This window comes from Mauremys mutica, chromosome 2, assembly GCF_020497125.1.
Source record: "Mauremys mutica isolate MM-2020 ecotype Southern chromosome 2, ASM2049712v1, whole genome shotgun sequence".
NCBI classification, from domain to species: domain Eukaryota; kingdom Metazoa; phylum Chordata; order Testudines; family Geoemydidae; genus Mauremys; species Mauremys mutica.
In genome coordinates this window covers 207,048,891-207,073,273 of record NC_059073.1, presented here as the reverse complement: position 1 = coordinate 207,073,273, position 24,383 = coordinate 207,048,891, and the positions used below count along the sequence as shown (strand labels likewise).

General features: G+C 41.1%; 1 protein-coding gene across 13 annotated transcripts in view; it reads right to left on the bottom strand.

Annotated features, from left to right (window-relative positions):
- The window catches only part of PDE1C (phosphodiesterase 1C), a 548,714-nt gene that overhangs the window by 106,608 nt on the left and 417,723 nt on the right, over positions 1 to 24,383 (bottom strand). For all 13 annotated transcript variants that reach the window (XM_045004983.1, XM_045004970.1, XM_045004971.1 and 10 more), the window contains 5 exons: positions 19,996 to 20,109; positions 19,118 to 19,300; positions 16,163 to 16,229; positions 8,828 to 8,944; positions 4,410 to 4,550 (listed from right to left, as the gene is read on the bottom strand). In XM_045004983.1, the coding sequence (XP_044860918.1) occupies positions 4,410 to 4,550; positions 8,828 to 8,944; positions 16,163 to 16,229; positions 19,118 to 19,203 (411 nt within the window). In that variant the 5' untranslated portion in view covers positions 19,204 to 19,300; positions 19,996 to 20,109. The remainder of the gene's footprint in view (positions 1 to 4,409; positions 4,551 to 8,827; positions 8,945 to 16,162; positions 16,230 to 19,117; positions 19,301 to 19,995; positions 20,110 to 24,383) is intronic.

The window sequence follows — 24,383 nt, the reverse complement described above, 5'->3', positions numbered from 1 at the left end:
GCTATACATTATCTTTGTTATCCATCAGGGTGAGAACATTCCATGTAGCAAAAGTCACTGTCTTTTTATAGCTTTGATCGCAGGCAGAGTGATCCCAGTGGACGCAGTAATCCAGCCAGGAGTGTATGAGACAGCCCAGGTTTAGGGCACCTTTTCTAGCCTTCTCCCCATGCGGGGTGAGCAGAGGGGATCCTAAAGAGGACTGCTCAATCACAATAGTAGCTTCTGAATTGCACCCTGTCTCAGTCCAGGTGCCAGACGACAATTTAACTACCACCACCTACGTGCAGATTCATGGCCAGGGACTGCCAGATTCACTAATCCTGTCCCCATCACCACTAGTCCATTGTTGCAAGGCTTGGAAGATTGTAAAGGTGTTATTTCCCATGGTAGAAACCTGTGCATGATTTTTTTTAACATGGGGAAGCTGGTGTGCCTATAGCAACCACATGATCATGACAAGTTGGAGGTCTGGGGCCCAGTGACAGGGAAAGTCCGAGACAACTGGAGATCTCCACTTGCTGCAGCCTTCATCTGCTTTCACAGCCGTAGAGATCCGAGGACTGATCCACCGTTGAGGACTTGGGGGACTGGACCGTGCTTTGTCTGTAACCCCCCATCATACCTGTTCACCTTGGGAGACCCTACCAGGAACATGAAGCTCCTGACAACTTAGCTCTGAGGATCATTGGAACACGCAAGCCCCTTTATCACACAAGGTGATGGTCCTGGTCATCAGTATGAGGATTCAAGAATCCAGATTCTGTGGTTATACCATATCCTTCAAATTCTGCCTTTTACCACACCTGCATAGCCCTGCTGTCTTCAGTGCGATCAGACAAGTGTAATAGAGAGCAGAATATGGAAATTATAGAGTTCTGTTGGTGATGCATGAGCTAGAAAAGAACGCAGCTCACTCTCCTATGGTTGTGATGATGCTACAGTACTAACATGCCAAAAATAGTAAAGTAATATGACCCTGAAAACACACGGGCAGTAGGTCTGTTGAAAAGTAGGAGCCATTTTTACACAGTCACTTTTCTGAGCAGAACTGCACTGTAGGAAGTAGGAAGAGTGCCATCCTTATGCTGTTTGAGGAAAGGAAAGGAATCAATTGGTTCACCATCATAATGCAATTCACATTAAACATGGCTTTAATATCCTTAGTAATTATGTCCTTCAGTGGGTTTTCTTTAACCTACATGCTAAATATCTGCAGTGAAACAGTTAGGAATACTAGACTAGTTTGTAGAAGTTAGCTGTGGGTCTGAATCTTATCTCAGTTACTTTAGTGAAATCAGAAGTAACTGGTAGGAGTGAGACTGGAATCAGGCATTATGTTTGTACTGAAACTTTTATTAACAGTCAGCACAGGAGATTTAGTATTTCTTTAGGTCTCTCTGTTGCAATCTCAGAAACTATCATCATCTCCAAGATTTATCAGCTGGGGAAAAGGAGGACTAAAGTCTTACCAACAAGAGAGGAGGAAGATGCAAGCATTACTATGGGCTTTTCTACACTTGAAAAGCTACAATGGAACAGAGACAGCTGTGCCACCATAGGGCTTCAGTGTAAACACTCCCTACACTAATGGGTGGAGTTTTTCCATTGGCATAGGCAAGCCACCTCTCTGAGAGGTGGTAGCTAGGTTGACAGAAGAATTCTACCACCTACCTACTGTTGTCTACATCGGGGGTTAGGTCAGCTTAACTATGTCGCTCAGGGCTGTGGATTTTTCACACCCCTGAATGACATAACTGGGTCCACTTAACTTTTTAATGTAGAACAGGCCTAATAATGCTGAGTCATTTGCAACTGAGAGTTTCTTTATCTTCTTCCTAATATTACAATGTTAATAATAAACTCTGAAGAATCAAAGGATGTTACGTAAAAGATACTTTTCAGTTGAAATCTAAGGCTTTTTTGTTTTTTATTCGAAAGTTTTACATGGATACTTGCAATGGGAGGAGTCAATGCCGAACACAATTGTATCTGCTTAAGTAGGCTGTTTCTGAAAAGCAGTAAATGAACCATATTTAAATAAAAATAAAGCACATTACAATTTCATTTAACAACATACCAGTCACAGGAACAGCAACCAATTCATTCAATTGTATACCAATTAGTGTGGGTTGGAAAATGGATTTTTCCCTTCCATGAAAAATGTCAAGCTTTCAGAAAAAAGTTTCATCCCAAACTGGGAAAAAAACCCAAAATGTCTATTTTACTGAATGAAATTTAAATTTTTGTTTTTGTTTTGGGTCAACTGAAGCACTTTGTTTTGATAAATTTGAAATGTTTCTTTTCAATTGCAAGCATTTTCATATAAATAAAAGTAAATTTAAAACAGTCTCATTCTAAAACAAAACAAAACAAAAATCAAAAGTTTTCTTTATGAAAATGTCAAAACATCCCATTTTTTGTCATTTTTGAAATTTCTTTTTTCCATTTTTTTTCTAAAACAAAACTTTGCCAAAATAAGTACAACTTCACAACAACAAAAATTCAGTTTGAAAACTGTTTCAATGAAAATTTTTTGAAATTGTATGGTGGGCCATGAATGCTCATGAAATTCAGGGCTGGGGTGCAGGACGGGGTGAGGGCTCCAGCTGCGGGTGTGGGTTCTGGGGTGGGACCAGAAATGAGGAGTTCTGGGTGCAGGAGGGGGCTCCGGGCTGGGGTAGTGGGTTGGGGTGTGTGGGGAGGGTGGGGGCTCCAGCGGGGGCGGCGGGCTCTGGGGTGGGGTTGGGGATGAGGGCTTGGGGGTGCAGGAGGTTGCTCTGTGCTGGGCCCAAGGGGTTCAGAGGGTGGGAGGGGGATCAGGATTGGGGCGTGGAGGGGGTCAGAGTGCAGGCTCCAGGCAGCGTTTACCTCAAGCAGCTCCCAGAAGCAACGGCATATCCCCTCTCTGGCTCCTAAGTGGAGGCGTGGCCAGGCAGTTCTGCATGCTGCCCCATCCACAGGTGCTGCTCCTGCAGCTCCCATTGGCCACATTTCCTGGCCAATGGGAGTGGCACTTGGGGCGGGGGCAATGTGCAGAGCCCTCTGGCTGTCCCTACGCGTAGGAGCCAGGGCAAGGACATGCTGCTGCTTCTGGGAGCCGTGTGGAGCCACAGCACATGTGGAGCAGGGAGAGCCCTGGACTCCGCTCCCCAGCGGGAGCTCGAGGGCTGGATTAAAACGTCTGAAGGGCCAGTTGTGGCCCCTGGGCTGTAGTTTGCCCCTGATCTAGTCTGACCTCCTGCACATTGCAGGCCACAGAACCTCACCCTCCCAACTCTTGTGATAGACCTCTAACCTTTGGCTGAGTTACTGAAGTCCTTTTCAGTCAGATCCATGCCTCTCTCCTTGCTGGTCCAAGAGCCAAGGACAATTATATTCCCTACACTTGAGAGGCATTCATTCATGGATGTTAGGGTGAGAAGGGACCATTATGATAATCTAGTCAGACCTTCTGCATAACCTAGACCATAGAATTTCACCAAGCCCATAACTTCTGGTTGAGCTAGAGCAGATTTAATGATTTCAAGCAATGGAGGATTCACCACGTTACTAAGTACATTGTTCATTGTTATACACTTGCACTTCCAGTTTGAATTTGTCTTGCTTCAGCTTCCAGTCACTTAATTTTAATATGTCTTTGTCTGGTACATTAAAGAACCCTCTGTAATCAGATATCATTTCCCTGTGTAGGTACTTACAGGCCACGATCAAGTCACCTTTTAACCTTCTGTTTGTTAATCTAAACAGATTTAGCATCTTTAGTCTCTTTGCTGTAGGTTTTCCTGACTTCTAATCATTGTTAAATGCAGGGTCTGCACCTCCTCCAGGTACCCTAGGGGCATGCATCACCCCAAAGGAGACAAAGGAGGCAAGGCCTGCACCAGTTCTATCAAGGAGGGATTGTGCCATTCTACTTCCCTAGAGTTTTAGTATAACCAATCTATTGTAGATACTTGTACAGCTCCCATCACCATTCCATCTGAGATTCTCACAGTCTTTAATGTATTTATCTTCACAACACTCTTGTAAATAATAATATCCCCATTTTGAAGATGGGGAACTGAGGCACAAAGAGACTAAATGACTTGCCCAAGGTCACACAGGGAGTCTGTGGCTGAGCAGGGAATTGATTGCAGGTTTCCCAAGATTAGCACCCCAACCACAAGACCATCCTTCCACTCCATGATCATTATAAACAGAATTTCACTATATCCAAGATCACTATAAAAGTAATTTCACCATATCCAAGTTATCCAATAATACTGAGCACCTACAGAGCACTTTTCATTTTCATAGCACTTAGAAATGACAAGTTCATCTACAGTAGGAATTGTTTCCACCCTTATACAACCTCTTTAATGAGCACAAATGCTGCAGTCTCTTTGTTCTGGTATTCACGTACTTACCGCTACACCTGTCTTAAAAAGGAGATAATGTACAGTCTGTGTAACATCTGCTGCGTGCATTAGATTGTGATAAGGATTTTTATGTTTGCTGTATCCAACTTCCAGTGCTTCCACAAAGGAGACAAGAGCAGAAATGGGAATCTAAAACAGGAAACATGAAGTTAAATGCACTGAGGACAGAATTATCTTTAATTATTAGCATTTTTATGAGTAACTTTCATCTAGTGCCCCAAAATGTGATCTACACAAAAATAAATCGCCTAAAACACCTTAGCAGACACTGCGGAAACTAACAGTAAATCAAGAAGTTTACCCATTCCTAACTACATCAGGAATGAATCACACACACACATACACAATAACAAGACAGTACACTACTACATGGCTGTTTGAAGACATAATGCACAATAAAAAACAACAGACAGACCTTGATTGATTGCCCCTGAAGAAATGTTTCAATACAGGTCACAAAGTGTATGTCTGTTCTCTCATGACCATTGTTAAACATCATTGCTTCACAATTTATGGCTTAGATTTTTAATGGCACATATTACAGCTACACTGAAACATTCCATAAGAAGCATTATTTACCCAAGTCTTTGCTTAGTAACTATTTCCCAAATTCTGCTCTCAGACACAGTACAGATTTGCAACACTCACTCACTCCAATAGTAGTACTATACACATAAGTGAGAGCAGAATTTAGCAATTTCCTGGGGAGGAGAATGTCACTAGTCCAACCACACATTTAAGGGAATGGCAACATCTGCTCTCCAATGCTAGTACCACATGCTCAGAACTACAATATCTGAAGTTCTTGTGTGGTGGCTATCTGGATCTGTACGTTCAGTGGCATTACCAGCAAGAAGCAAACTGTAAACAACTCTGCCTTGTGTGTGCACGGTGGGAGTGTGTGTGTGAGGGGAAGAAGGAGGCTGAATCTGACCACCCTGGGAAGATCTTCTTTAGATATGGGGCAGTCCCTGAAGAAGCAGCCCGAAGAGGGGAGACTTGTGGGGCTCTTCTCAGAAGACAACAATAGTGAGTGGGACCCTTTGGGCAAGACAGGTGCCAGAGAAGTATGGGTCAGAGAAAGAATTTGGCCAAGGCAAAAGAATGAAAATCTCATGAGAAAAGTTATTTTTTCCTTGTGAGGTTTCCATCATTTTTGTTCATGTTCCAGATTTAATTGAGAATACTATCCAAGGTTGGAATATAAAACTCAGCTTTGGCAGCATCTGGATCTGGACACCACTAGGTTTTATGCTTTTATGCTTGAGTGTTTAATTCCTTTCCCAAGCTTGAAACTCAAGACTCTAGAGAATGAGGTCAGTGGCAACATTCAGCATACACGGGGCACTGGAATGAGGTAGCCTCTCAAAAGTGTAAGAGAAAACAAGGGCAGGTGAATTTAGAAATAGCACCAGTGGTGCAACTACTTCCATTATTGCAACAGCCTGAAGACCTCAACAGAACTGATGAAATGATTCATGCTCTGCATACAGCTGAAGAAGTAATGTAAAGCCTGAGTGGTGGCAGGACAAGCAAAGATCTGTCAAGGAAGATAAGGGTACAGTATTTGCCTAAATGAAGAGAGAGAGAGAGATTGCTAAGTAGGCCCTCAGACGTACAGTATATCTCTATTACTGTCTTGTTGATAGCTCTGGTCAACTGTGCAGAAATGAAACTTGCACAGCACAGATCTGAAAGGCTGAATGAAGGAGACATCGGTAGTTGGCTCTGTGAATGAAATTTATGTGGGCAAAGTGATAAAAGGGTTTGTTTGTTCTAGTTCAAGGACTTGATCACAGTGCTTACAAATCAACAAGTATTGGGAAAAGACTAATCATTCATAGAGCTTCTTTTTGAAAAGTACAAATTCTAGTCAGAATAGATGTATCATTGTAACATTATGCCCCATATTCTTCATAGAAATGTTGTTATTAAATGAATATGGCATAACTAAGATATGTTTTATGCAAGATGGGCCATGTGAGGTATCGTTGGAAAGGTTATGATCTACTGAATGTGATTATCCAATTTGTACACATGTATAATTTCTGTATCTGAAGTTAGGAATATTGACCATGTAACAATTACAACTGTGTGTGTACTTGGGAAACGCACACCAGACAGTATGCAATCAGCCTGGATGGGCCATTAGGAAGGACAGTAGGACTGTGAAGATACTAATCTCCCTCCTTCCTGAGAAGTTTCTTAAAATGCTGCTTTGACACTGAAGGGTCATGTGATCATGTCACCTGGTACAGGATAGCATCTTGAAATGCTGGTACTTTTCCCAAGGGAAGGGGCTGGGGGTCAAACTAGGAAACAAAGAATTCCCGCAATATGCAAATCCTATTTAAGGCTGGGGAGTGAGTTAATCTAGGCTCTTCTCCATTGCCTCCCTGCCCAAGAAGTAAGACTGCTGAAAACAAAGGAACTGAGCTGGGGGAGGCGGGGGCTGAGCCCAGACAAGAAAGGTCAGCCTGTAAAAGGAATGCCTGGAGATTTAAGCTGCATGTGGTGCAGTTTACCTTCAAGAAACTCTGCAACCTGCTTGAAACAACATTTACGGTGAGAAATGTATTTGTAGCCAGTATTCCTTAGTGTATTAAGCTTAGTTTATGTGTTTTGTTTTATTTGCTCAGTAATCTGCTTTGATCTGTTTGCTATCCCTTATATCACTTAAAATTTACCTTTTGTAATTAATAAACTTGTTTTTTGTTTATTCCAAAACCCAGTTTGTGCAATTCATAACTGGAGGGGACAAGAAAAAGCTGTAGCATATCTTCCTCCACATTGAGGGAGGGAGCGAATTTCATGAGCTTATGCTGTATAGCTCTCTATACAGTACAAGCAGGGCCGGTGCAACCTATTAGGTGACCGCGCTAGGATTTGGGGGGTAGCATTTTCTTCGGCCGCCCCGGTCACTGCTGGCATTTAGGCAGAGGGAGCTGGGGCAGGGGGGTGCGGGGAAGGCCGCCTGCAGCAAGTAAGCGGGGGGGAGGGCAGCACGCAGGGGAACTCCCCGCCCCAGCTCACCTCCGCCCTGCCTCCTCCCCGAACACGCCATGGCCGCTTCACTTCTCCCGCCTCCCAGGCTTGCGGCGCCTAAGCTGATTGGCGCCGCATGCCTAGGAGGTGAGAGAAGTGAAGCAGCGATAGCCTGCTTGGTGTGGAAGCAGAGCAGGGGTGAGATGGGGCAGGGGGGTGCCTCAGGGCAGGGGGGGGTGGGGAGCTGCCGCAGGGGGGGTGCCTCAGGGCAGAGAGGGGGTGCTGCTGCAGGGGGGACGCCTCAGGGCGGGGGCTCGGGGACGGCGCAAGGTGGAAGTTTCACCTAGGGCGCAAAACATCCTTGCACCAGCCCTGAGTACAAGACAATCTAATTTTGGGTTTACACTCTAGAGGCTGCGCAATTCCCCGAGCTGAGTCCTTCCACAGAGAGCTGATTGCAGACTCTGTGTGATTCTACAGCTGGGTGTGTCCCTACTTGTGTGTGTGCCAGAAGGGGGCCTGAGAGCCTGTCACAGCAGCACAGAGTAAGGCTGGTGGGACAGGTGGGCTCAGTGGGATCTCAGTACATCAGGTGGCACCCCAGACGTGGGGTCCAACCCGTCACAATCATCAACATAGCATGCTTCATAGGAAGCAAGAGAAATAGCAATATTTAATTTTGAGGGGAGACAAGAAGGGGTTACCGTTACTATTTAGATTGTGGCAGTATCCATTCTGAAGATGGCAGTCCCAAGAGTGGCCAAGATTAAATGCATCCTGAGATTTTAAACCCTCTGTATCCCCCATTGAAAAATCTTTTAAAATGCATTCATTGCATCAATAATTCGATAACACTAACCGTGAAACTGTAGCCAGTACAAGTTGTTCAATCAACTATCAGTAGTGCATCAACAATGCTTGTTCATACAGTGACTAAATCTGAAGATTTTACAGCACACAGGAGCACAGTTGGGTATTCCCAATGTTCCAGGTACAGTTTAGCCAGGATCTCTCTTAAAAATTACATTTATTTAGTGATGGACTCATCTAAGCTGTAATTTCTATCATGATGAGGGACTCAAGTACAACACGTCAATCTCGAAATGGTGAAAATACAGCTCATTCTTGAAGAGGAAATGTGACTGAATTATATTCCAGGACTGTTATGCAGCCCCACAAAAGTCTAAAAAAGTTTCTTGTTGACTTTGAAGAGAACAGATTTGGGCCCAGTCCAACTAAATGCATGGTTTAGCAGACATTTGAGGTGCACAGAAAAGTATTTAAATCAATGAACTGCTCCAACACAGTAAAAGTTACAGTAAAAGTATGGGTGGAACATAGGTTGAATAAAGTTTGAGTTTATTTCTTTCAATGATCTTCTGGGGAGTTGGGAAGAAAAGTCTCATCTCAGATTTACTAACCTTGAAACGGCTGATCAGATCGTAGCGTGTGAGAAGTTCATAGAAAATGAATTTCAGTGCATGATCCCCGCTAGCATCATTCAGTGCAAATACATCAAAGGACCACTTGTCTACATTCTGCAAGGTGAGGAAAAAAGGTGTTAATACAGCCATTTCTTTTATAATTATAATGCAATTTCTGCTGCTTTAAATCTTTAACAATCAGGAAAGCATAATTTTGCGGAATATGAAAACAAAATCATCACTGCTTCTGGATTACTCTAATTTCATTTAATCAGAGCAGGTTCTATTTCAGCGGTTCTCGAACTGTGGGTCGGGACCCCAAAGTGGGTCCCAACCCCATTTTAATGGGGTTACCAGAGCTGGCATTAGACTTGCTGCAGTCTGGGGCCAAAGTCCGAGCCTCACCGCCCAGGGACAAAGTTGATGCTTGAGGGCTTCACCCGTGGTTGGCGAGGCTCAGGTTACAAGCTCCCCACCTGGGGCTTCAGCTTTGGGCCCCCTGCCCAGGACAGCGAGGCTCGGGCAGGTTCAGGCTTCATTCCTCCTTCCCCCTCCCCCCTCCCCAGGTCATATAGTAATTTTTTTATAGAATGGGGTTGCAGTGCAATGAAGTTTGAGAACCCCTGTTCTATTTTGCCCTGCAATGTGTTACGATCATGGCAGACCTGGCAGGAGTTTAACAAAGAATATACATTCAAAAATGATTTTTTTTAAATTATGGTCACTCATGATATCTAACTATGATCAGCAAAGGCTGAATGTCAAAAGATTTGGAATCCCGGTTTGGATAAGCACCCTACCATTACGATGCCTATACAGTCTACAGGTTTCAGAGTAGCAGCCGTGTTAGTCTGTATCCATAAAAAGAACAGGAGTACTTGTGGCACCTTAGAGACTAACAAATTTATTTGACTACTGTAGCCCACGACAGCTTATGCTCAAATACATTTGCTAGTCTCTAAGGTACCACAAGTACTCCTGTTCTTTATACAGTCTGCAGTTGGCACTGTTGCATATTCAGCATCTGTCTCTGCATTGGTTGCAGTTCTGTGCTTTCTCCTAAGTCTAGGAAAATACTGTGGGTACTGGGCCAACTGAGAATGGTGAATGTTGAGATTTTAAAGGCACCTGTTGTGTCAGAACCTCTCAAGTCTGCAGAGTCTCTCTCTGCAGTTCTCACAAGAAGAGGCTCCCCGAAGCATAAAATACAATTTCATGCTTCAGTCTGACCTAGAAACACAGAAAGAGCAGTTTATCTTGTGGCACAATAACAGAAGAAATATCTGATGCCTGAGGTCCAATTTCCACTGGCTGTTACTCAGTTTTTACTAATTCACTAGGCAAACACCCACTGAAGGAGCTTGCCAGAGAGTCTGAGTGAAAACTGAGATTGTCTGAACTGGCAAACACCAAGCACATAGGACCAGTTCTGGTCCCCACCTCTGAGAATGTAAAGGCACCCCTGGCAGCGGAATCAGTACATTTCCACTGGGCAAGGGATGGAAAGGATGTGGAAGTGACTTTAGAATGACCATGTCTGTAAAACTGTAAAAAGTGAATGCAAGATTATAAAGGTCACAATAACCTATAACAACAAATGTTGATGGGAAAAGGTGAAAAAGGAAGGCAGAAAGACTGAATTAATCCAAATAAAAAAGGCCTATTGGTATAATTCATGGACTGTGTTAAGATCATGCTTAATTAAAAAAAAAAGTATAGGACTGAAAATCAATGGACCAAAATTGGTGTGTCAGAAATTAGGCTTAACTAGTGAACAAATTAATGAGGGGATAGGCCATTCCTCCCATTACTCCTTTTTAGGATTGTTAAAAAGAAGAATACTTTTGGGGGAAATTAGCTGAAGAACCTGATTGCAAACAACCACTGACAGAGACAGGAGAACAGCGAAGGAGCAAGTTTTACCATGATGGCTGCCACCGACACTGTCTCCTGTGACCCTGGGATCTATCATAATACAGCTGGGCCTTTGTCATTCTGATTCTGAGAGATGTCCTAACCAGACCAGGCCAGAGAGTGGGAGCCAGATGATATTGCTACTTCCACCAGCTCAATCCCAACTGGGATGTAAGTCTGACTCTCTCTCTCTCACACACACACACATTCTGAGTCCTTTCCCTTCCATGCCTTGTTTCTTATCTTTCCTATCTCTCGCCTTTTGTCTTGTCTAATAAGGGTCTGGCTTAGCTGACCAAGACCGTATATTTTGCAACACTGCTATAAGCCTGTGACCAGAGTGGCAGATACAAACAGTGCCCTAAATGACTCGATGCTGGTACAAGTTTGCCAGGTCTCAGAGTGGCTAATAAGACCATGTACCCTACCTGTATATCTCCAGCAGCGAAGCTGCAACTAAAGTTAATACCAGAGATGGAAGCTGCATTTTCTGTCTTTGCTGTTCTTTTCTCTCCCCTCCTGCATATATTTTCTTATATTTGCCTTGTTTTGCCTTCTAGGATACAGGATTGAACTTTAACAACAGTTCCAGCTTCTCTCAACTAACTTCATCTCTTTTCCCCAAAAAGGCCAGTTATTGCCATATTTAATGCCATCTAAAAAACTGTGTGTTCCATTCTATGCATCCGAAGAAGTGAGCTGCAGCTCACGAAAGCTCATGCTAAAATAAATTTGTTAGTCTTTAAGGTGCCACAAGTACTCCTGTTCTTTTTGTCAAAAGGGAAATATTCCTTCTAAAGACTCTGCAGCTAAAAGGAAAGGGAACCAGGGATGTTGTTAAAATGAAAACCTCATTTACTACTTTACATTTCAAATGTTTTAACAGTTTTTCCTTTTTTTCCTCTATCTTTAATAAAAGGTAAGATGGATTTTTAATGGTGTGTTTGCCTTGGTACTGAGCAGGCCGCGGTCTCTCTATACCAAACCATAAATGTTGGACAGTGACTGTGTCATATTAACACCTTTGACTCTTTGGGGCCACACATTCCATCTAAATTAATGCAACAGACCAAGCCCACAAAGCACATAAGCTATATGTAGTCCTGCAACATCTCCCACATCTTCCTTCCCCATCCTGTTATTTAACACTGACCTATTTCTATAGCCAATTTCAAATACAACTGCGGGGACTCTATGCAGCACTGAGGTCTCTATCTGAACAAAAAAGTACATTTATCTTTTCAATCGTTTTATTCATTGAATTAGAGAACAGTATCAAAAGTCAAACACTCAATACATTTGTTACCTGTATATTTAAGTATGTGTATTTAATTATGCTGAATGCCCATCATTTGCTGATACAGACTAACATGGCTACCACACTGAAACCTGTCATCATTATGCTAGTATAAGTTTAGTGTCAGGGAGCCTACAACTTTTTAAATGGGTGGGGTTTATTTCAATTGCAATTTAAAGACATAAAATAAATATAAAAGTATAAAAATGTAAGGAATAATGGGGAAACAATTAGATACCCTCTCCCTTCAGTAATGCTGAAAACCAGATCCAAGTGGTGTTCAGTTCATGCTGGTTTTAATATCACTCCTACATCACACATGTTATTGAATATCCAAGAGTTAACATGACCCTAATTTTCTTCAACTTTTTTTTACACTACATGTATTTCCTCAGGTTCTCCAGAAAACTACAGAGTAGGAGAAAAATCACAGTAGTGTTAACTGCCAACGTTGGTAGAGGGGTAGATATCCACATTCAGTTGGGAGATTTTCCCCCACGCTGTCTACTGAATTATAAATCATATAGAAAAGCTGAGGGTGGAGAGGTGGTGGGTACAGTAGGAGTAAGCATTAATCTTAGTTTATAAGACTCAATTCAGCAAGATTCTGAACAAAGCACTGAGCACCATTGTCACCTACTGAAGTCACTCAGCACCTTGTGGGATATAGCCCATAGTTACGTTTTGTCCAAGAGTGAGGTGTTTTTGAAATGTCATGTGCCCTCCTCTCCCTAGCAAAATAAGAAAAGGTGCTAGAGAAGGTATAGCTGGGAGAATGATATACAGATCAGCAGTGCAGCCATCTTTGGCCTAAGACCAGCATTTCTGATTGCTGAGAACTTTGTGGTACTGCCAGCATGAGCATATTCATGCCTATCTGAATTACACTCCTTTAACTGTGCATTAAAGATTTACATCTTTAAATTGGACGTTATCCTCCACACTTAATCTCTGTTGCATGTTGACCTGCAATTCCTCAAGGCACTTTCATTGAAAAAGAAAGATGATTGCATTTTATTTATGCATGCGTATGGGGATGACTTTGGCGCCGTGTCCCAGGGACAAGAAAGGGGATCAGCTAGACATAACATTATGCTGAGTGTTGTTAAACAACAGACTCTGGGTGGAATATTCCTTCGCTTTTAGCAAGACTAAAATCTTGTTGGAAATTGCATTTGTGTAAGAGATGCAGAGGCAGATCCTCAGCTGGTGTAATGTCTCATCGCTGCATTGACGCCACAGAGCGATGAGGATTTACACCAGCTGAGCATCTGCCCCTTAAGATCAGCCCTGAAGGAAAAGATGCAAACAAGGCTTATAATCTTTAAGTACCATGCAGCCATTATCCAACTAGCAGGACAGTTAAATAAGACCAATGTACTGTGATTACATCTGACCATAATTTGGACCTGATCCCCAAAATCTCCCACATGCAGAACTCCTCCTGGAGTGAATGGCATTGGATATAGAGTCTTTGAAGGCTCAAGCTTGTGCCTCAGAGTGAAAAACCCATGCAGAGCAAGGTGAACGTCTCAGAAAGAATCAGAGAGCAACAGGGGACATTGGGGTCTCAGTCCTGCCCTCAGAGAGTCATTTTCACATATGTTGGTAAATCATCTTCTACCCAGCAACTGATTTTACAAGCACTGAGGACAGGGTCAAGCTCTTAGGGAGGTGATTTGTGGACTGAGCCTTAGGAGAGAAATCATAAACTGTGCTTTTGATTTTCAAACACTATCAGTGGGACTAGGCAAGAGAAGCAAATAAAAGGGGGGATGCTCCCCCCTGCAAAAGGTTAATTCCAAACTCTTTGAGCTATTCAAGAAAATGGGTGGGAGTAAGAGAGAGGGGGGAAAACATTGCAGAAAGCATCCACACAGTCCTTTTAAAAGCTTCACTGGTTTTAGGTGTTTATTCTATTTTATAAGTCACTGATTCCAGTCAGGAAGCAAATGAGTGAATAATAATGTGTATTTGTATGTATAGACATCCATAATTTATACAAGTATTGGAACTTTTAAAATAATAATAATAATAAAAATAATATATGGCTTGATTGTGAATTCAGTAAGAGTTTTGCCACAGATTTTTTACCAGGTCAGTCCTACTTTTTCATATCATGGTCTCTATATCCCAGGAACTTCTTTGAGAACAACTGAAATGTCCCAGTTTTTAATGTCAGCAATCAAAATATAGGCTTTGGGGTTTTTTATAAGTACAGAATTATAGTTCAAAATGTATCATTACAGCAAAGAGAATTTGCTCTGTGTTTACAAGAAACAAACAAACTAATGGAATGAGGGTTCAGCATGACAAACAGTGTTTGGAGGGAAGAGGAAAGTTGAATGAGTGTAGACCCTCTCAAAGATGTTCTGTTGCTCTAAGCCAGGGGTAGGCAACCTATGGCACGGGTGCCGAAGGCGGCACGCGAGCTGATTTTCAGTGGCATTCACACTGCCTGGATCCTGGCCACCGGTCTGGGGGGACTCTGCATTTTAATATAATTTTAAATGAAGCTTCTTAAACATTTTAAAAACCTTATTTACTTTACATACAACAATAGTTTAGTTATATATTATAGACTTAGAGAAAGAGACCTTCTAAAAACATTCAAATGTATTACTGGCACGCAAAACCTTAAATTAGAGTGAATAAATGAAGACTCGGCACACCACTTCTGAAAGATGGCGACCCCAGCTCTAAGCACTTGTCTACACAAACACATAGTTCCCAGCAAGCTGTGGTGTGAATCTACCCCACGCTAACCTGTCACAGTGTAACTGTTCATATATACCCTCCTGATGCACATTAACAGTCCGCTAATGCACTTTTGATCTAGTCCAGTTTCAAAGAGGACCAGATCAAACTGTTAATGCGGATCAGCAGGGTGCACATGAAGTTAGACTGTGGCAGTCTAGTGAGGGTAGATTCACACCCCAGCTTGCCGCAAACTAATTGTTCATGTAGACAAACCCAAAGTGAAGGTTAACCATGTTTGTTTAGTGTTTCAAAATAAAATAATTCAGAACACTAAGGGTGACATCCTGGGCCTGTTGAAGTCAGGAGTTTTGGCACTGACTCCCATGGGGGCAGGATTTCACCCAAAGAAGCAAGACAGGACCATAATGCCCTACATTGAGGGAGGATTTCAAAGTGCCTGGGCTTCATTGTTCTCCTGTGATGCAGAGAAATAGTGTTCCTCCATTTTACATATAAAAAGGCTGAAACACAGAAAGATTCTGGGCTAGATCCTGCTCCATTTACTTCAAAGGGAGTTATCCTATTAACTTCAACTAGAGTAGAACAGGGACCCTATGCCACATATCTCATGTCTATGGTAGAGCTGGAAAACAAATTCAGGTCTTCTGACTCATACTCCAATGCCTTAAACACAAGACCACTGTTCAGCCCTTACCTTGTTGAGCCTATAGTAAGATGTGAAACACTGTGCCTGTCTCATTGTGAAGGGCTGGGTATCCAATCTACAGACAGGCTAAACTACAGTACTGAAGTGGCAGAATCTCTTCAAATCATATTTCAGTTCAACACACAGAAAGACAAAGGTTTGTGCTGACTCACTCATCACTAATACAGCAGAGACTTGTATAAAGACATTATCCATTAGGACATCATGCCTGGTTTTTCTCAATAGTTCACATAAACTGCCAGTGGTTTCATGATCTCCATGGTCCTTGTTGACATGAACAGGAATCACAAATGTAACATGTCACAACTGTAACATCTCAGTCTTCCCATTTAAAAGCACACAACTAGGAACAGGTTACTCCTCAGTCAAACTCGTGCATCGTAATTTTCTTTATTTACTATCAAAGTCTCAAGTTCATTTCAGCATCCCATTCAGTTCTCAGTTGCCCTGAGTATTGCAACCTCCCACAGAGCTATGACCTTATCCTTCTGGTCATCTTCGCCACTTGAAAATGGCCAGAACCTTGATCTGTTTTTACTCAACAGGAAGGATTTTCCCTTAGGTCAGTAAATGATTAATGTTTGTGAATTATATTAAACTTCAGAGAGGATGAGAGGGAGAATTCAAAGACCTCCCACCAAAATATCACAGTGCCTTACCAGCACTTGTTAAAAGACACTTTCATCAGTATTACCTTTAGCACTCCAATTACAGCTGGTGGGTAGCTCAGGCCAACCATATTTGATGTCCGTCTGTACATTCTACCAAAATAAAACAAATAAATGAACAGAGAAACAAAATAGAAAACCAAAGATCCATTTGAGTTCTTTTCAGGAGACATCATTTATTCAAGAAAAACATATTGCAATTCTTCTTTCCTGTACATATCCTCCGCATCTTTATTTGAGTCCTAAGGATGACCTCAATTTTCCTCATTTTACATCCTTCCTACTCCATGACACATACTAGGGCCACAGTCTTCCTGGACAAGTAGAACCAAATGGGATTTCATTCAGCATCTGCCTCATCTTGATCAAGCAGAGGAGCTGCTCTTCAGCAATGCAAGACTTTCCTATTCTCCCACAATAACTGCGTCTTCAACCCTCTCAGTCCTTGCTGGCCCAGGGCAGAATGCATTTCAAGATAGAGCTTCAGTAAGCATATCAAGTCTGTTGACTGGACTTATTCAGCTCCTATATGGTACAGCTTTTCCAACAATTTACTTTGTTTTTTAAAACAGCTCCATATAGTCTTGTGTTGTTTGTGTGTGCAGGTGTGTGCAAAGGGTGTAATCAGAAAAGCTGGGTAAATAATTTGATTTTTGGGGGGGCTTGTTGGCAAGTCCAAAACCTCAAAATAAATATTTGCTTTGGGTTGAACCAAAAGTGAATTAAAAAAAAACTTTCAGTGAATTAAAACATCAAAAAAATGTAAATTTGGGTCAAATGAAATACTTTGTTCAACAGAAAACTAAATGTGTCAGTTCAGTTTGAGCATATTTCATGTTTTTGAATTTAAAAAAAATAAAATTAAAGGAAATTGTGAAGCAAAAAGTCATTTTGAACCAAAAAAATCATAATGCTTTCCTTTGAAAACATCGAAACAAAATGTTTTTCATTTTACTGAATATGTTGTTTTTTCTCTAAACAAACAACTTGGTGAAACCAACACAAAATCACAAAACATTTCAGTGTTGTCAAAGCTACATTTTTCACTGAAAAAAGTTTAGGACAAAAGATTTTGCCCAGCTCTAGTAATTAGCACCTATGCCCTGATTCAGCAAAGCACTTGAGCATGTGTTAAACCTGAAGTGTGTGCTCAAGTCCCATTGACTTTAATGGGTTTGTACAAGTGCTCAAAGTTCAACACATGCTTAAATGCTTTGCTGAATAAGACTATAGGTGCGGACTGCATCCTTCTCTACATGTAAACAACATAAGACCTAATGGAAATACATTTATACAGTTATTACCAGAGACAAGTCTACCATACATGATTTCCCAGGCTTTTGGTAAATGAAATATTTCAATAACCAATAATATTTTAATAACAATTTTAAAAAAAGCAATTGAAAAACATTCACAACACATTGAAAAAAAATAAATGGGCTAGTTTTAAGACTTCTGAAATTAAAAGAACTTTGACATTTTGATTCCCCCCGCAAAAAAATATAGATTTTAATCCTGCAACCATCTCTGATCATGTGATTTAGGTAACTATCCATCAGTCCTGAACAACAGATGGTAGAAAATGCAGTAATCCACTGACTTTGTTATGAGCTGTTCATGAACAACACAGGCTCAGGTATGTTAATAAAAAACTACTCACTGAACAATTTCAAACAGTGAATAAATCTGTAAAAAGATCGTTCAAAAACAGAAAAAAATGGCTAAATGAATTAAATACATTTTTTCAACAAATACTTTGGTGGTTGGTGTACATAGTATAGCTTGTCAAAGTGGTGAGAAAAGTTTTCCAAACTGAAGCAATGACAGGCGCACCCCCTTAACTTATAGACATCTGCTAGTGCTCTTAACACAAGTACAACACATTTCTGAATATTCAGAGACACTGATAGAAAAGAAGCTATAAATATGCAGGAAGAAACTATCATGTTTCTATGTAGCCTGTGGTATAATGGCTACCAAACATGTCTAACGGACTCTTGGTTAGACCATCAATGAAATTCTGAGAAACACTATTGCTAACCTACTGTGACTGGAGTGAACAACTCCTACTGAAATGTACTATATAAAACAAAATATTGTAGATACTACATGAAGAGTTCAGTTAAAAGTAACTCTTCACTACACTGAGAGCCCAATTCAGCCCTGCCATAAGTGCATTCAACTTCATTGTAGATAACTGGGATGTGCCTGCTTACACATTGTCTAAATATGGCCCTGAGTATATTTCATAAATGTGACTCCATATTCTGTTTTGAAGAAACAGAATGTCAGAGAAGGGAGGTTCCTCAATAAAGACAGGTGAAACTCTGAAATTTGGATACAGGGCAGTCCTAATTCAAACAGCAAGAAGTTTTAAAAGGTTCAGATGTCTGAAATCAGGTTTGATCTAGCTCTAGAGGTGTGATTTGGTACAAGCTGCAGGAATCAGCAGTGGAGAAGACTGAGGGAGTTTCATTGGTTTAGTGGACTCCTCTGAGTTCTGAACCTTTAAACTGATTTTGTGACTCATGTAATTCAAGCCGGGAATGATGAGATACAGGTTTGGTTTGGTTTGATTTACATTAGCCACCTGTCCATCCTTTATACATTTTACTGGACCACAAAGGTAGAGTTACTCCAGGGACTGAATTGTCTGCCTTTGGTTAACCTCTTATCCCTATCATAAGAATATCTGAAGCCATATATTCTTTGTCCTCCCTTTGGCCACTGAAAGCATACATTAAAAAAAAAAAAGAGGAAAAACCAAAATGGCACCAATTATATTAGATCCATATTATGCTAATAGCAAATAAATATGTGAAGATTCCATTTATGATCAATTATTTAGTCCCAGTTTTCCAGTCCTTGCTCAGCAATACGTACCAATAAAAGCAAAATAAAATAGTCTTCATTCAATATTAAAAATACAGTCTGTGAAGCCTGACCAGCCACTGGAGCAGAATAATTAAATCTTCCTTTACCTCTCCACGAATATACCAGCTTGCACTGCATGGACGATGCTCCTGAACCGGGGCTTTTCCTCGGACCTTTTAAGCATCATCCCCATCTGCCGCGTGAAGGTGGAGGCCAACCAATCCCGGACTTCAGAGGGCACGGAGTCTGACTGAATATCACTGAGCTCATCTTCTGTGTCCAATAAACGCCTGAAGGGGAGTGGAAAATGGGTAAATAGAGGGCTCTTAACACAGGTTTATAACATCTCATACACACTCTAATTAAAACAGTTGTTAAAAATTCACTCTTTTTTTTTTTTTTTGGTAACCCTAATGGAACACGTTTTTGACAATCTATAACAGATTGTTTATTTTCTTGGATAGCCACATGCCAGATTGTGAAGCTCACTCCCAGGCAGATAAACAAGAGCACACTGAAACAGCTCCATTACTCTCTCATGATTTCTCATCTTCAGCTTTCCAGTATTCACAATCCCAATTTTGTCAACCTTTTTATCTGGGTGAGATTTATAACATTTCCAAATAACAATCAGATAATCACTTCCTTTTAAGTTTTGGAAATTTTGCCCAAGACGCTTCTGTAGACGTATATTTAGTTCTGGTGAAACGAATTGACATGATAGATTTGGCAAATTTAAGTCACCTATTTATGCACATATCAATGGGTAGAAGCAGAAGTGTGAACAACACCCCACCAGTTTGCCTCAATCCTGACATGGATGGCTATCTTAAGAGGATAGTTCAGATCTTGGACTCTCATCTGAGAATGACAGCAACTATGCCTATTGTGGAGGCCTTTAGAGAATCAGTTTCCCAACTGATATGTAAATTACAACTTAATTTGAGTGGTACACAATATCAATACACAGGGGTAGTTAACTCACCTAGTTTCATCAATGTACACTGATTCAAGTACGGCAGCTGCATATTCCAAATTCTTTTTTAGGTCTACAACCGAAGCCTCTCCTCTCTCTAATTGCTTTACCAAAGACCGCAACCTAAGAGAGGAAAACAAGAACCTAGTTAGCACTGAGAGAAATGGGTTTGAGATTGAATAGCAGATCAAAATACAATCCGACATAAAACGTAACCTCAAATATTTTCAGATTAAGATCCTTTGAACTTTGAAGATCCAGCAAAATTCCTTAGTACTATCTTCATAAGAAAACAAATATAATTTTGATAGTTTGAGGACCCCAGTCCATGGAAAGATCACAAAATATTTTCCTTCTTGAGAGATCATTATACATTTAGGCATAGTCTACACTGAAAGTTTAGGTCAACAAGGCTATGGCATTCAGGGATATGAAAAATTCACACCCCTGAGGATCACAGCTATGCCAGTATAATCCCACAGCATAAACACAGCTAGGTCAACAGAAGAATGCTTTGGTCAAGCTAGTTACTGTAGCTCAGTGAGGTGATGTTCCGACAGAGACGGAAGGACACCTTCTGTTGCTGTGGGCTGCGTCTACACTACAGAGTTATGCCGGCATAGTTATGGCACCATAACTATGCCATTATAGACCCTGTAGTGTAGACATGGCCCAACACACAGGGGCCTAATCCTATGAGATACTAATGTCTCCAAGCCCCATTGAAATCAATAAGAACTGAGGGTACTCAGCACCTCACAGTAGCATCCTAGATACAGTAGTTTCACATTATCCTTAGAAAGCGCAGTAACTCCACTGAGTGGTATCTGCTGACAAATACTGTCTTTTTGTTGCAGACCAGTGTAGTATCAAGTACCATATATTTTGGAAATGTTACTACATAAACACCAGAAAGGTTTAGGATTGCAACACTTAATGGTCTTATTACAACACAAACTTATCCCCAGTTTATGTACTCTATACTTAACACAGCCAACTGAAATTTTTCAAATGAAAAACATTTTACTGAAAAATGGCTTTTTTTAAAAATGTAACTTTTATTTTTTTAAGTTTTCCATTTTTAGTGCAACACAAAACCAAAAATATGTTAATTTAATTTTTTTTAGTTTTTCTTTTCCCTCTGCCTGCTTTCTCCCCTTCCCTTCTTTTTCACTAGAATATTGGAAAAAAGATTTTAAGAAGGATGGTGAAGAGGAGATGGAAAAAAATTATAAAGAGTAGGAAATGGAGAGAAAACACCAAAAGTTTAAAAAAGCCAAATTTTTTCAATAAAAAAATTCATAATTAAATTTCAAATAAGTGACAAATCATTCCTTTTCAAAACGTGTGGGGAAATATTTCCATATTTTTTGTGAAAAAAGTCTTCACCGCTTTTAAACAAACTCTAATATTAAAATATTACATTTTAACAGTCTAGAGCTAAATCATGAGTTACAATCTGCCCTGGGTAAGGTACAAAGCAATTTAGAGAGCCACAGTATCCCTCCCGGTTTTCCCAATGCTCTGGGGAAGGGAGTAAACTGCATTAACCCCGTGTATATTGTCAGGGCTCAGGAACAGCTAGTATGAATACATATACCATAGCAGTACCTCTCTAGAGCTGCTGCCTTGTTCTCCAGAATCTCAACTTTCATTTAAAAACATTAAGTCTCTAGCTTTTATGGTTGTAAAGTAACCCTCTAAATGTGAGCAAAGCATAACTGATGCAGAGATGTCTACCCGAGCCTGCAGAAAGCCTGGAATAATAGCACTGAGAGTTGTGAACTGCCCCATTCATCTCAGTAACAGTATAACTCAGCTGCCCAGTGATCATTTAAATGTCATCATTGTTCACTATTTCATTCCTCAGGTAAGAAAGAAGATGAAGGGTCCTTGATCTGCACAATTCACCGTGAATGTTGGTAACGCAAGTGGGTGGCATTTTTGGGCGCACAAACATTTCTTTTTTCCCCTAATTAAGGAGTCAAGCCCAAGGATCTGTTGTGGTATCTGGGCTACAAATTTACTGTAGCTGTGAGCTCAACTGTGAAAAGTGAGTGAAAGTTCAGAGCGTGGCCCAATAACCTATAACAATAAATGTTGATGGGAAAAGGTGCAAAGGGGAGACAGAAGGACTGAATCAGTCCAAAACAACAAGGCCTACTGATATAATTTAAGGACTGTGTTAAGATCATACCTGGTAAACAAGAAAAGTGTGGGACCAGAAATCAGTGTACCAAAACTTGTATGTCAGAAATTAGGCCTAACTGGTAGACATGAAGATATAGGCTACTTCCATTGGTCACTCTTTTTTTGGGGTCATTGAAAGAAGAGACTGTGGGGGAAAGCTAGCTACCGCAACACTGGTTGACTGAAAGAAGTGAAAGGAACAAGCTTCACTATCATGGCTGCCACCTCCACCATCTCCTGAGATTCCCAGATCTAGCGTGACACCATTTTTGCCTTCTTCTTCTTAATCTTGAGAAATGTGCTGGCCAGAGTGGGACAGAAAGAGGTACTCAGATAACATCACCACCACCTCCACCCTCTGCAGTTTAATCACAATCTCCATTCTGGATGTGAGACTGCATCTCCTCTTCTCCCCACAGGTGTCCTTTTCCTTCCCTATCCTATTTCTTCTCTTTCCTGTCGAATAAGAGTCTGGCTTAGTCAGCCAAGATTGTGTATTTTGCAACACTGCTGTGAGTCTGTGACCAGAGAAGCAGGTAAAAGCAATGCTCAAAAAGCCCAATGCTGGTACAAGTTTGTCAGGTCTCGGAGTGGCTGATAGGACCGTGTGCTTGTACCCATGTGTTTCCGCAGCAGTAAGGTTGCAAGTGAGAATCAAAGCTAGAGACAGGAGCTGCATTTTCTATCCTTGCAGTTCTTTTCTCACCCCTTTGTGTGTGTTTCTCTTAGGACATGGGATAAGACTTTTTAATAATCATGACAACTCCAGCCCATCAACTAATTTGTTCTCTTTTCCCCAAAAGGACAATTATTATCTTCTTTAATACCATCTAAAAGACTGTCAAAATAGGGGATTTCCTTCTAAAGACTCTGTACAGCTAAAGGGCAAAAGAACAAAAAAAATTGTTAACATGAAAGCCTTACTTAACACTTCACGTTCCAAATGCTTTAGCTGTTTTGTCTTCTTTCCTGTATCTTTAACAGAAGGTTACAAGGTTTTTTAATGATGTCTTTGCCACTGAGGTCCTAAGCAGGCTAAGGTCTCGACACACCAAATGGTGAATCTTGTTTAAAACTGTTTAATGTCATGTTAACACCTTTGACGGTTTTGGCCCTTTAGTCCATCTAAATTAATACGACAGAGCCAAGCGGAGCCCACAGCCCCACTGAGGAAGAACCCAGCTCAAGGAGCCAAGCAGCCCACAATTATCTTTTGAACAGCTGTGCAATCTACTCTGAGCAGCGACTCACATTAGCAGAGCTTAGAAGAGTGCCTCCACCTTTTTCCCCTCCACCCTGCCACCAATTCAACTCCTTCCTAGTGCAGCACGTCTGTTGATGCACCTGCACAGTTATACTGCTCAGTGTAATGGGGATGGAGACAAGGCCAAGCCTCCTATCAACTCTTCACCAATCTCTGTCCCTTCTTGCTCACTAGAGGGGGTGGGAAGAAATGCTTTGGTTCTGCCTTATTTGCTTCCCCTCTCAATATGTTAAGGAGGGCTTTAACAGGTCTCTGTTTCCAGACTATGCAGACTGCCTATCTGGAAGGGAAGTATGCTAGTAATGAAAGACAATTGTGTTTGTCCTTGCAGGTCTGGCCAGGCTGAAGACTTACCACTCTGTTTATTGTCTTATAACCAGTACTGCCACCTCAGAAATAAATGGCTGTCTCCATTTCTGACCCATATGCCTTTAACCCCATCACCTCAGAAATTAGAATATTTGCTGTGTAGTGAAAATATTGCAGTTACATGGGCTAAACTTGCATGGTTAATTTGTATTTTTAAAATCTGTATTTTTTTTTGGAGTGGTGTCAATTTTAAATTTGTATTTATTGTATTGTGTGCAATTGCCTATGGCTAAGATGCTATATTAATAAACTACACCACAGCTTCCCTTACAATACACCCTCTTACTCCCTTGTGTTGGCATGCAGGGTGTGGCCCTTAACTAGTTATCAGAAATACCAACTGTATGTAGGCTGGATGAGTTAACACTGCAACAGTGACAATAAATTTTGCATTTCTTGCCTTTTATTTCATTGGCTGAATCACACAGCAGCTCTAATCCACAGGACCTTCAAACATTTGTACTCAATGAGTAGCTATTAGTTTATGGCACCCACATCCAACATACAAGAAGATTACATGGAGTATACTGCTCATCAATCATCTAGCAAACCAGAAGTAACGTTGCTATGATGG